The sequence below is a fragment of the Salarias fasciatus genome, chromosome 12, assembly GCF_902148845.1.
Source record: "Salarias fasciatus chromosome 12, fSalaFa1.1, whole genome shotgun sequence".
Lineage (NCBI taxonomy): Eukaryota > Metazoa > Chordata > Actinopteri > Blenniiformes > Blenniidae > Salarias > Salarias fasciatus.
The window spans coordinates 30742028-30755301 of record NC_043756.1 but is presented as its reverse complement, the minus strand read 5'-3'; the positions used below and the strand labels follow the sequence as shown (position 1 = coordinate 30755301).

Sequence of the window (13274 nt, the reverse complement as noted above, 5' to 3'; positions counted from 1 at the left end):
AACGTACTTCAACCCCCTGTAGCTGGCGGTGCATCTTGTACCCCTTTCCCACTGCAACTCGCGGGTCGGCTTGACCTCAAGGTCTGTAAGTGGGAGGGAGTCGGTGATGACGAGGTCTAAAGGCCTCAGTATGCTCCCCCGTCGCCGCCATGGCGCTCCTACGCCGGCAGCCCTACACCGCTACTGAACATATCTTGCTTTTGCGTCAAGGGAACACCCTCCTCTACAATTTCACCGCCAAGCCGTTAGCAGTCACAACAGCAATGCGGCTTCCGTAGCTTCGGCTTTTACCTAGACATAGATCTACAGACATAGATTTCGATACATACGTATCTAGACACGCATGCATTTACCGAACATGTATCTGCATATATGACATATCTGGCAACACTGGGCTGTCGTGGAGGAGAGGCTGAGCGGACCATGATGAAATATTGGTGAAACTAATGAGCTTTTGGACGATTAAAGCCATTTTAGGAGCGTCTACACACGTAGCCCCGTCTGCTAACAGTATAGGGATGTGCGCCGCTCAATTTTGGATCTAAATTTCTCCTGAAGCTCTGTTCAGATCAGAAAAGCATTCCGGGTGAGTTCTACTTTATTCTATAAACAACGTGAAAGCGGACCAATCACAGCCCTCGACGGTCACGTCACCACAAGTCGCCTCGACGCAAAGTCACGATTTTCGGGAGGCGCATGTCAAGCCCCGGCGTAGCCCGTTGTAGAGCTACGACGTAGACGTCGTACGAATGACGTCGCGGCGACGGGGGAGCATACTGAGGCCTTAATGTGTGCCCCCTCCTGTGAGTGGGACCTGTTACGAGCTGTTGAAGACTGAGACAGTCCAAAGTCTGTTTAAAATCAGCTGCTAGTCGGCAAGTGTGGGAGTCCATGTGGACGTTAAGATCACCGGTAACAAGAATGTTAGAATATGTTTTGCAAAGTGAGATTAGAAACTCATGAATGTCAGAAATAAATGTTGGTTGCAGTTTGTGGGGGGGGCGGTAAATGAGGGCTACTATTGCAGAGAAGTGATTTGACATTTGAATACTAGGCTCTCAAAGGAGCTAGCACTTGGGACAGACACAGGGGACAATACCATGTTGCTGCGATAGAAAACAGCAAGGCCGCCACCACGGCTGGTTGTGCGGGCCTTATTTAGGTAATTATATCCTGGTGGACAAGCCTCATTGAGTGATGAGTATTCCTCAGGCAGTTACCAAGTCTCTGTGAGGCAGAGGATGTCTATCCCTTTGTCCAAGATGTGTTGGTGAATGAGACCAGATTTCTTTGTCAGTGACTGTATATTCAGTTTCTCCAGCGTCATATTGGGATTCGAGTCCAGTTTATTAAGGGGCCGAAGCACAGTGTAATCCACTCCAGGTCTTCCAATGCGCCGCTCAGCCATATTAGTGACTGGGATAGCGGCGCTCCGATGACGTAGTTGGTGACGCAGCAGTGGTGCGACCGGCCGAGATGTAGACCACAGGGATACGATCGAGTTGTGGCCACCGCATTTGGACATAGCAAAGCGGCGCCCCGATCCCCGGTGGATGTAGTGAGGTCGGCGTGGAAGTTCCAGTGGAGCTCTGTTGATGTTACTTGTCCAGAGCAGCGGTGTCGAGGTGTTTGCGGGCAACATAGAATAGAATAGAATAGAATAGAATAGAATAGAATAGAATAGAATGTAAAATAGTGTATCCCCTCCAACCTCATCCACTCCGGCTCCAATAACCCCAAGGCACTCTTCACCACCATCAACACACTTCTCAAGCCCACTAATAAGACTTCATCCTCATTCACTACTGACAAATGCAATAGTTTTCAGTCTTTCTTTCAGTCTAAAATTGACACCATTTACAGTTCCATTGACCTCTCTGCCGCCACCACTGCTCCACCTGACTCTCCTCCCCCTGCTTCCTGTCCACAGTTCTCTGACTTCTCACCCATTTCCTCTGCTCAGTTAACACAAATTTTATCTGGCATTAAAACTCCAACATGCTCCCTGGGTCCCATTCCCTCCTCACTCATTAAAACCTGTCTTCCCATAATCCCTCCACTCATCACTCGAATCATAAACTCCTCCTCTCATCCGGATCTGTCCCACAGTCTCTCCAGCTGGCTGCCATCACCCCCATCCTCAAAAAACCTGGTCTCGACCCGACAACCCTGCAAACTTCCGGCCCATTTCCAACCTTCCCTTTCTGTCCAAAGTCCTCGAACGAGTCACTGCTTCTCAACTCCAAACCCACCTCAGCTCAAACAGTCCATATGAACCCTTCCAGTCCGGCTTCCGTCCAAAACACAGCACTGAAACAGCTCTATGAAAAACCACCAATGATCTCCTCCTCTCCTCTGACTCCGCCCATCTCAGCATCCTCGTCCTCCTGGACCTCACTGCAGCTTTCGACACCATCAGCCACTCCGTCCTCCTGTCTCGCCTCAAATCCACCCTCAACATCACCGGCTCCGCTCCGTCCTGGCTCCAGTCATACCTCTCCTATCGTCAGCAGTTCGTCCACATCGACCGCTGCTCCTCCTCCACAGGCCCCCTGCCACAGGGCGTTCCCCAAGGTTCGGTGCTTGGTCCCCTCCTCTTCATCCTCTACATCCTCCCCCTCGGCAACATCATTTGTCGTCACGGTCTCCGCTTCCACTGCTACGCTGACGACATACAACTCTACATCTCCACCACATCCATACACCCCAACCCCCCACCCCCCCACCCCCCACCCAGCGCCTCACAGACATCAAAACATGGACGAATCACAACTTTCTCAAACCAAACAGTGACAAAACAGACATCATCATCATCGGTCCTCACAACATCACCAAATCCGCACAGTTCACCTTGAATTTTTGAGAACTCCACACTCTCTCCATCCCCGCTGATCCGCAACCTCGGTGTTCTCCTGGACCCCGCTCTATCATTCCACCCCCACATCAAACACGGAACCCGGACTGCATTCTTCCACCTCAGAAACAGAGCTGGACTCCGCCCATCACTCTCTGACTCCGCCTATCACTCTCCTTCTCTGCTGCTGAAACTTTAATCCAGGCTTTCATCACTTCCAGAATCGACTACTGCAGCAGCGTTCTCTACGGTTCTCCATCCAAAACCCTCAATAAACTACAGTACATTCAAAACTCCGCTGCCCGCCTCCTCACCCACACCCGCTCTGTCAACACATCCCCCCGGTCCTCCACCAGCTCCACCAGCTCCACCAGCTCCACCAGCTCCACCAGCTTCCCGTCCCCCAGCGCTCCACTTCAAACTCCTCCTGATCACCTTCAAAGCTCTCCATCATCTGGCCCTCCACCCCTCACAGACCTGCTCCACCTCCACACTCCATCTCGCTCCCTCCGCTCCTCCACCTCCACCCTGCTGTCCCTGCCGGGTAGGACAAAACTCCCAACCTGGGGAGACAGAGCCTTCTCCATCGCCGCCCCCACCCTCTGGAACTCACTGCCCCCGCCTCTCCGTGACTGCTCCGACCCCCCCACCTTCAAGAAAGAACTCAAAACCCACCTGTTCAGAATAGCTTTTAATGTTTACTGTTTTTTACTGCTGTTGATTTTATGCTATTGTTTTTTATTCATTTTGCTGTATTGTTGAGCGTCTTTGAGTGTCCGGAAAAGCACTATACAAATAAAATGTATCATTATTATTATTATTATTATTATTATTGTTATTATTATTATTATTATTATTATTATTATCATTATTAAGTCCAAATAATGTGTTTTATGTTCGAATGAAATCCTCTCAGCCTGAGCGAGTACATTGCTTTAATCAGTGAATTTCACTCATTAGACCACCTCCTGCCCGCCCTGCTCCACTTACACACACATGTAGGGTTTGGACTTTACATGTTCTGATCTCAGATTTACTGTTGTAGGAAATAACTAATAATGAATACATTGCTCAACATGACTGTGTGTGTGTGTGTGTGTGTGTGTGTGTGTGTGTGTGTGTGTGTGTGTGTGTGTGTGTGTGTGTGTGTGTGTGTGTGTGTGTGTGTGTGTGAGATGTTACTGGTTTTAACAGATTTGATGAGAAATAAACTGAGCAGCTACAACAGTTGTGCTCAGTTTGAACATTTCAACAACGGAGTGTATGTGAGTGTTTTCCACAGTTATTAGAAGCAGTGAGACATAGATAGTCAGTACAGTGAAAGGTCTCGAAACAACAACTGAATATAAGAGTAAAACTGGAAATAGAATCTCTCAGGTGTTCTGCTTTAACTACTGCGTTCATCTGCATGTCCTTCCTCTGCTCAGTTTATGGGGTCTGAAAAGTGTGAGCTCAGAATCGATGGGAAAATGTATATTTTCTGATCATATGAAGATAATTTATGCTGCTATTTGTCTCAGTCTGAAACAAAGTTATTCACTTCGACCTGTTTAAGGCCTCACCTTGAAAACATCAGAAAAAAAAAAATCCCTCTTGCCAGAGAACTCAGAATGTCACCAAACCGCACTGAGGGCCTGTAATTTCACACCAGCTTCATTGATCTTTCTGGACATGTTAGTCTGATAAAATTGGACATTTTGGTTTCATTTGCATTTCATGTTAATAGCAGCGTTTAGAAATGATATTTCCTTCATAAAAACACTTCAGTAGTTTAGTGAACCTGTAGTGAACGAACTGTTCAACCATTTCCTAATGAAATATTTCTAAGCTGTGAATATACAAAACCACTGCAACCAATCTTTGAAAAACCCTGTTATCCAATGATTAAATACTGATGAAATCATTATGCTGATATCTTTATGAATTGTACGCAGAAAATTGGTACAAGTTAACCTTTAAATGTGTTCAAGCTTAAAGAAAAATAACTACAGGTTGTTTTTTTTTAAATCAAATGACTAAAATGGTGACATATGATCAGTTTTCAGGTCATTGAAATATTCAAAGCTGGAGACACTGGAGTACAGTAGAAGCCTACCACCACCCAGTATGGTGTGAATGGATGAATGGGTGAATGTGATATTACAGTGCCATCGACAGGCCTTTTGTCATCGGGAGACACAGCTACATAAAGAGTGAGTGATGGTTTTATTTCATAAAAGTGAGTTGATTTTCAGTCTTTAATTGAATCACAACTGCCTGTTTTACTTCCACACCACGCTGACATTCTTTAGATTCATTCAGTTCAACTTTATTTCTATGGTGCCAAACAGCACAGTCAATTCAAGGCACTTCTACAGCAGAGAGGCCATCAGGGCGTCTCGCTGTCCACAGACTGGACTCGTTCACAGACGTGTTCTTCTCCTCCTGTCTCGACCTGAGACCTCCATTCCAACCCGAGTGTCCGCCACGACAAAGAGACGGCGAAGAGACAAGGTGACGAATACTGTGGAATCTCTAGAAGTGACAACACATGAAAACAACTGCAAGAGGCGGGATGAGGGGATGAGGAGGAGAAGAAGAGGAGATGAGGGGCCCATGGGGGTCAGCTGATGGGGGTCAGCTGATGGGGGTCAGCTGAAAGACTCCCCGAACACGTTTCCGTAGGACGTCTTCAGGAAGTGGACGTAGTGCTGCAGGCTGCGGTTGGTGGAGTCGGACTGCTGCAGCCGGTCCTTCAGGTTCTGCAGCTGAGACTGGAAGCAGCGCTCCATCTGAACACACACACACACACACACACGCGTGTGAGGAGGACCGGGGAGGTCCGGATCGGGGTCCCGGTCCGGCTCGGAGGCGGACCCACCTCCTCTTTGCTGCGCTGCAGCTGGTTGAGCTCCGTCTTGGCTCGGCTCAGCTGGCTCTGCAGGTCCAGGGCTCTGGACTGAGACTGTCTCTCTCTGGACAGGACTCTCTGCATGCTGCTGTCCGCCTGCAGCACACACACACACACACACACCCTGAGGGTTTGTCTCTCCGCAGTGAAAGATGCCTTGCTAAAGGAGACGGTTCCGGACCTGTCTCTGGGCGTCGTCCACGGCCTGCTGCAGCTGTCCCGACAGGACGCTGCACTCGCGGCTCTTGTCCTCCAGCTGCTGGCGGAGGCTGTGGACACTGGCGTCCCTCAGCAGGACGGCCTGGGACAGCTCCGTCCTCTCCGCCGTCACGTCCTCCAGCTTCCTGCAGGAACACGGATCTCAGCCGGGGTTCCGGATCCGGATCGGGTCCGGCCGGGTTAGCGGAGCGGGCCTCACCTCTCCAGGCCCAGGATCCGGTCCTGCAGTGCCTTGTTCTCCTCCAGCAGCAGCAGGTTCTGGCTCCGCCCCGCCTGAAGCTCCGCCTCCAGCTCCGCCCCCTGCTGCTCCGCCTGCCGAGGAACCAGGTGGAGAACATCACGGCGGAACCGGATCTCCCTGGCGGACCCGGACACGCCGCCGGTACCTTGAGCCTGGCGTCGGACAGCGCGGCGGCCGCCTCCAGGCCGTCCCGCTGGCGGGCCTGCGCCTCGCGTTGCGCCTCCTGCAGCCGCTCCTCCGCCCTCCTCAGGCGCTCCGGCAGCGCCTGCAGCTCCTGCAGCCGCCCCAGCAGCTCCCGGCTCCGCCGCTCCGCCGCCGCCTGCGCCTCCTCCTGCCGGCCGCGGCGCTCCTCCGCCTGCCGGCGGGCCTGCTGCAGCTGCAGGGGAGCACAGAGTAACTGAGTAACTGAGAGTAACAGTAACAGAGTAACTGAGAGAAACCCGTTTTGACCATCACAATGGACAGGCCCCCACCTTGGCTGCTCTGGCTGAGAGGAACGACCCCCCCATCCAGCTGCAGCAGCATCAGGTCAGAGACTCCCTGAGCAGAGTCAATGTGAGGAAATCACCTGGTCCAGACGTCTCAGGAAGAGAGCTACAGTCATCTGCTAAACCTCTCGCTGCTACAGTCTGCAGCCCCCACCTGCCTTAAAACAGCCACCATCGTCCCTGAGCCCAAGAAGAGCGCAGTGAGCTGCCTGGATGACGATCGCCCTGTTGCTCTGACCCCCATCATAACCAAACGCTTCGAAAGACTCATATCCTCCCACATTAAGGCTGCTATTCCTGCTGACCTCGATCCACATCAGTTTGCATACAGGTCAACAGGTCAGTTGAAGACGCTGTCATCACCTCACCCTCATCACACAGCCCTCACACACCTGGAAGGGAGTAACGCCTACGTGAGAATGCTGTTGGTGGATTTCAGCTCCGCCTTCAACACAGTTCTTCCTCACAGACTGGTTATGAAGCTGAGCGACCTGGGGCTCGGCTCCTCACTGTGTTCCTGGGTACTGGATTTCCTCAGTAACAGACCCCAGAATGTCAGATCAGATCAGAGACCACATCTCCTCCACTCTCATCCTGAACACCGGCGCTCCTCAGGGCTGTGTCCTCAGCCCACACTCTCTGTTCTCCCCCCTCCCCTCGGGCAGACGCTACAGGACACTAAGAGCCAAAACCAACAGACTCAAAAACAGCTTTTACCCCAAGCTGTCAAACGTCTGCCCCCCCCCCAACCCCCGAATAACTGAAAGTAAATGAATAACTGAAAGAAAGTGAGAATAACTGAGTAACTAAGAGTAACTGAGAAAAACAGAGACAAACTAATAGTAAACTGAGTGATACAGTAACTGAGTCACTGAGAGAAACTGAGTAACAGAGTAAATGAGAGTGACAGAGTAACAGAGTAACTGCTGGGGTACTGATGGGCTCTACCTTCAGCTTGTATTTCTCCAGCAGCGCTTCGTGTTTCCTGATGGAGGCTCTGAGCTGGCGAGCCTCGGACTGGACTCCTCGCAGCTCCTCCTCGCCGGACGTCAGCTCGCCCTGAGGACGGAACACGGCACTGGGAGACGCTCTGTGTGTGTGTGTGTGTGTGTGTGTGTGTGTGTGTGTGTGTGTGTGTGTGTGTACCTGCAGCCTCTGCCGCTCCAGCTGCATGGAGCTGTTCTCACCGCGGAGCTGCTGGATCTGGTCGCCCAGCTCCTTCCTCTCTGCTCCACTCCTCTCCTCCAAAGCCTGGAGCTGAGAGCTCAGCTCCGTCAGCTGACTGCCGGGGAGGACACACACACACACACACACACACACACACACACACACACACACACACACACACACACACACACACACCACACACACTTTAATAAATAATTGTTGATATTTGATTAGTTTTTGTGATTTTCTCATCATTATCTCTCAACATTTCGCTCAGATGAAAACACTTTGTTTCAAATGTCAGATGCGTGAGTGTGTGTGTGTGTGTGTGTGTGTGTGTGTGTGTGTGTGTGTGTGTGTGTGTGTGTGTGTGTGTGTGTGTGTGTGTGTGCGTTCTCGTATTTCTATCCTTGTTGGGGCCAAATGTCCCCACAAGGATAGCAAAACGTGGAACGACGTGCCTTGTGGGGACCTTTTTCCGGTCCTAAGTAGGAGAAACAGTGTTTTCTTGACCATGTTGTTGTTACTGAAAAAAGTAAAAGTGCAAAAACATTTCTTTAGGGTTAGGCTTTATTGTGGTGTGGGTTAGGGTTAGGGTAAGGGTCAGGGTTAGGGGCTAAACATGAATGGGAGTCAATGGAAGGTCCCCACAAGGATAGAAATACGAGACTGAGCGCGCTCACTTACAATCGCAGAGTGGCTACCTGCTCCTCCAGCTGGCCTTTAGCAGCTGCTTCAGAGGAGTGACGGAGGCACCAGTCAGAGGAGGAGGAGAGAGCCTGAGAGAGCTGCAACTCCTGACACACACACACACACACACACACACACACAGGGAGAACATGTAGACTTCACACTGACAGGCCGGCTGGTATTTTAACCTTTGAACCCAGAGCAGGACGAAGTGCAGCCTCAGACCGACGAGTGCAGATTAAATTCTGACATCCTGCTGTGTTTCAGCTGTTCTCTCTGCTGTGTTTCAGCTGTTCTCTCTGCTGTGTTTCGGCTGTTCTCTCTGCTGTGTTTCGGCTGTTCTCTCTGCTGTGTTTCGGCTGTTCTCTCTGCTGTGTTTCAGCTGTTCTTCTGCTGTGTTTCGGCTGTTCTCTCTGCTGTGTTTCAGCTGTTCTCTCTGCTGTGTTTCAGCTGTTCCCTCTGCTGTGTTTCAGCTGTTCTTCTGCTGTGTTTCGGCTGTTCTCTCTGCTGTGTTTCGGCTGTTCTCTCTGCTGTGTTTCGGCTGTTCTCTCTGCTGTGTTTCGGCTGTTCTCTCTGCTGTGTTTCGGCTGTTCTCTCTGCTGTGTTTCAGCTGTTCTCTCTGCTGTGTTTCAGCTGTTCTCTCTGCTGTGTTTCGGCTGTTCTCTCTGCTGTGTTTCAGCTGTTCTCTCTGCTGTGTTTCGGCTGTTCTTCTGCTGTGTTTCGGCTGTTCTCTCTGCTGTGTTTCGGCTGTTCTCTCTGCTGTGTTTCGGCTGTTCTCTCTGCTGTGTTTCAGCTGTTCTCTCTGCTGTGTTTCAGCTGTTCTCTCTGCTGTGTTTCGGCTGTTCTTCTGCTGTGTTTCAGCTGTTCTCTCTGCTGTGTTTCAGCTGTTCTCTCTGCTGTGTTTCAGCTGTTCTCTCTGCTGTGTTTCGGCTGTTCTTCTGCTGTGTTTCGGCTGTTCTCTCTGCTGTGTTTCAGCTGTTCTCTCTGCTGTGTTTCGGCTGTTCTCTCTGCTGTGTTTCTGCTGTTCTCTCTGCTGTGTTTCGGCTGTTCTCTCTGCTGTGTTTCAGCTGTTCTCTTGCTGTGTTTCGGCTGTTCTCTTGCTGTGTTTCGGCTGTTCTCTCTGCTGTGTTTCGGCTCTCCACACCGACCTTCTCCTGCAGCTGCTCCTTCAGCTTCCTCACGGACTCCTCGGCTCGCTCGGCCTGCTGGGAGAGCAGCGCGGCGGCGTCCCGCTCCTCCTCCTGCTGCCTCTGCAGCCTGGCAGCCTGCAGCTCCTCCTGCAGAACCCGCAGCTCCTCCTGCTGCCGCTCCGAGCTCCGCTGCAGGCCCTGGACAGGCCACAGGAAGGAACTGAGTAACTGAGAGTAACTGAGTAACTGAGGGAAGCCAAGTAACTGAGAGTAACTGAGAGTAACCTGAATCTGAGCGGACAGGTGAACCTTCTCAGCTTCTGCTCGGCTCAGCTGAGACTCCAGGTGAGTGCGGGTCTCCTCCAGGACCTTGGAAAGCTCCTCGCTGGTTTTCACATTGTCCTGCAGGACGAGGGACAGGAAGCCGGAACGAGACGTGAAAATAGTCCAGCTAGTGAAGGGTTTTTATCAAACCCCAAAGTCACCTGAATACAGCTTTTATTGTGAAACTCTGATGGAAAATTAAATATTCTGACATGTTTAATCACGTTTAATCAATTAGTGAGTTGTACATGAAGGCCTCCAGAGCTGGTCTGAGAGGGAGACCTCCAGGACCAGGAGAGGTCTGGGACAGGGAGAGGTCCAGGACCAGGATTCCAAACCTTTTCCAGGTCCAAGCGCTCGGCGAGCCGCGAGGCTTCTTTCTCGCTGGTGGAGAGTTTGCTGGAGAGTCGCTGTAAGAGAGCAGAGGCTCAGGTGACTGCTGGCTGGATGGAGGAGGAGGAGGAGGAGGAGGAGGAGGAGGAGGAAGAGGAGGAGGGGGAGGAGGAAGAAGAGGAGGAAGAGGAGGAAGAGGAGGAGGGGGGAGGAGGAGGAAGAGGAGGAAGAGGAGGAGGGGGAGGAGGAGGAAGAGGAGGAGGAGGAAGAGGAGGAGGGGGGGAGGAGGAGGAAGAGGAGGAAGAGGAGGAGGGGGAGGAGGAGGAAGAGGAGGAGGAGGGGGAGGAGGAGGAAGAGGAGGAGGAGGGGGAGGAGGAGGAAGAGGAGGAGCAGGAGGGGAGGAGGAGGAGGAGGAGGAGGAGGGGGAGGAGGAGGAAGAGGAGGAAGAGGAGGAGGAGGAGGAGGAGGGGGGGGGGAGGAGGAGGAGGCGGCGGTGGCTGTAGACGATGCCCACCAAGTTCTCTGCCTCACTGAGGACCAGCCTCTTCCTGATGGCGTCCCTCTGCTCGGCCCACAGCAGCGACTCTCTCTGCAGAGACAGGAAGCCGGGATGAACGCCGGGCGCTGGCCCCTCCCCCGCTGGGTGCCGGTCCCTCCCCCCCGGGCACCGGCCCCTCCCCGCCGGGCGCCGGGCGGCCCGTACCTGCTGCTCGCTTGACTGTCTGAGGAGCTCCCGGAGGCTGTGGTTGGTGCTGTCGAACACGGCGATCTTCTCCAGCAGCAGCTGCTGCTGCCGCGCCAGGGCGGGCGGCAGCCGCTTGTCCTGGAAGGAAGGACAGTGGTGTAGGAGACAGAGTCCGTCCCTGACATCCAGCATCCTGAGCTCACCTTGGAAACGCCGTCGACGGCCTCCCTGAGGCTGTCCAGCTGGTTGGCCACCGCCACGCCGTCGATCTCTGCCTCCACCAGCGTCCTCAGGAGCGCCTCCGCCCTGCTGGCGTGACCCCGGGATTCCGCCCTGACACCGGGACACAGACAGAGATGCCGGTGAGAATGTCCCACTGACGGAGGGACGTCTCTGTCCACAGACGGGTGAAGACGGTAAAACTCGCTCAGAGCTGTCCGTACTGCTGCGCTTGCTCGTTGAGGAGGACCCGGAGGTTCTTGGCGATGGAGGACAGCTCTTCGTCCTGCTCCTCTTCATCACGCCGGGGTCCGGCCTCTGTCTCTGAGGAACGCCGCCCTCTGTTGGTCTGCTCACCACACACAAGGAGTGAAAATCAGTCAGAAACGTTGCAGGATGTGTGGAGAAGGATGAAAATCTGCACTGCAGATGGTTATAAGAGGAAAAACTCATACTGATGTATTCTCCACTAACTACTGTCAACACGGACACACCAGTAAGGCCTTCCTGGGTTTTTCTTTGGGAGTGTGTGAACATCCAGCTGAGTCCATCACAGCAGCAGCAAACCACACCACCTCCACCCACCTGGTCCCGGCGGGGGCCCGCGGCCCTCCTGCAGGACAGCCTCCCCGGAGGGATCCACGGCTTCTGAGACTTCACGTCCACGAGTTTCTTCCCGTTCTGGACAGAATTCAGGAAGTCAGAGAGCAGAGGGACTCCGCGACCCCCCGGCACGCAGGAAACCCAGAGAGGAGACCCTACCTGTCCCGTCCGGCTCGGACTCCGTCTCATATGGACGTGAACCGGTGTGGTCTCCGGTACGTGTACGTGAACGTGCGGCGGGGAGAGTCTGGTTTTCATACTTCCGGCGGGTGTAAAGCGGCTCCGGGCGGTCCGGGACGGTCTGGCGAGGCTCTAAAGTCGAGTTTCAGGACGACTTTCCGACATAAATCCAGACTTTTGTCTCAGGAGCGAGCGGTGATTTGGACTCAGCAACGAGGCTCCTGATTGGTCCGTCTGCAGAATGACGCGCTGTGATTGGTGGAGGCGAGTCGAAGAGTCAGCGTTGCTCGTGGCAACGACGGACACGAGTCACGCACTGTGCTGCGTTCATGAAAATCGGAGACAATATTGACCCAAACTTTTCTGTTCATCAGCTCATCAATACTACTACTACTACTACTACTACTACTACTACTACTACTACTACTACTACTACTGCTACTAATAATAATAATAATTTCTCATTATGTCCAAAGCATCTGCTCATGAGCGAGTCAGGTCCCCTCTAACAAAGTGCCCCAAAGCCACCCCTTTAATTCAGTCAACCGAAGCAAGAAGCATTTCTTTAAAAGGATACTCCATCTTCCTGATAAAGAGGGCAACAGCCAGTCTCAGTTCACACTGGGAAAAGGCAGGGTTCACCTTTTGGTGTGAACAGGTGACAAGTCCATCACAAGACCCAGACAACAACCACACAGCCTCAAATGCCACAACACAACAGCAAAAAGCCACAACACAAATGGAAAGGCCACGTCATAAGTTTCCAGCATCCGGAAGAACAGGCTTTGTTTTCCAGGCACATTTCCTGAAGGAACCAAACGATGGTCACCAGAGTATGTACATAACTTTGTGACAGTTTCAATACAGTGATAAAGGCTGATAATTTCTGAAAAACACATAATGTGGCTTTTTGCCATTGCGCTGCGGTTTTTCCAGTTGTATTGTGCCATTTGCGTTACGCTGTAGATGTGGTTGTGTTGTGGTGTTGGTCCTGGGCCACCATAGATGAGAAAACTAACCAGTACACCACCATGTCCCCACCATGTGGCCCATATAGAGAATCAATGCAGTGGTTTCATTGACAAAAAAAATCCTCTCTGTGTATCACAAACTTTAAACAATAAAATGAAAATTTTAACATCCTGACAAATGTAATCTCATCAATTCAGGGTGGAATCAGATTTAAAATAAATCCGAAGGAAATACTGACAACTCAAGATAGAGATGGAAGAGATGAGCTGCTACTCATCA

The 13274-nt window shown here is 52.2% G+C and overlaps 1 protein-coding gene across 1 annotated transcript; it reads right to left on the bottom strand.

The window, feature by feature from the left end:
- Window positions 1–5205: 5205 nt before the first annotated feature.
- Window positions 5206–12245, bottom strand: LOC115398349 (outer dense fiber protein 2-like). The gene is made up of 17 exons (XM_030105062.1): window positions 12003–12245; window positions 11826–11921; window positions 11465–11589; window positions 11225–11354; window positions 11040–11159; window positions 10851–10925; window positions 10342–10413; window positions 9965–10081; window positions 9698–9877; window positions 8547–8656; window positions 7839–7974; window positions 7641–7751; window positions 6350–6580; window positions 6163–6275; window positions 5926–6088; window positions 5715–5840; window positions 5206–5625 (listed from the first exon to the last, which is right to left on the bottom strand). The coding sequence occupies exons 1-17, from the start codon at window positions 12099–12101 to the stop codon at window positions 5485–5487; spliced, it is 2145 nt and encodes a 714-aa protein (XP_029960922.1). The 5' UTR covers window positions 12102–12245; the 3' UTR covers window positions 5206–5484.
- Between the last annotated feature and the right edge of the window lie 1029 nt (window positions 12246–13274).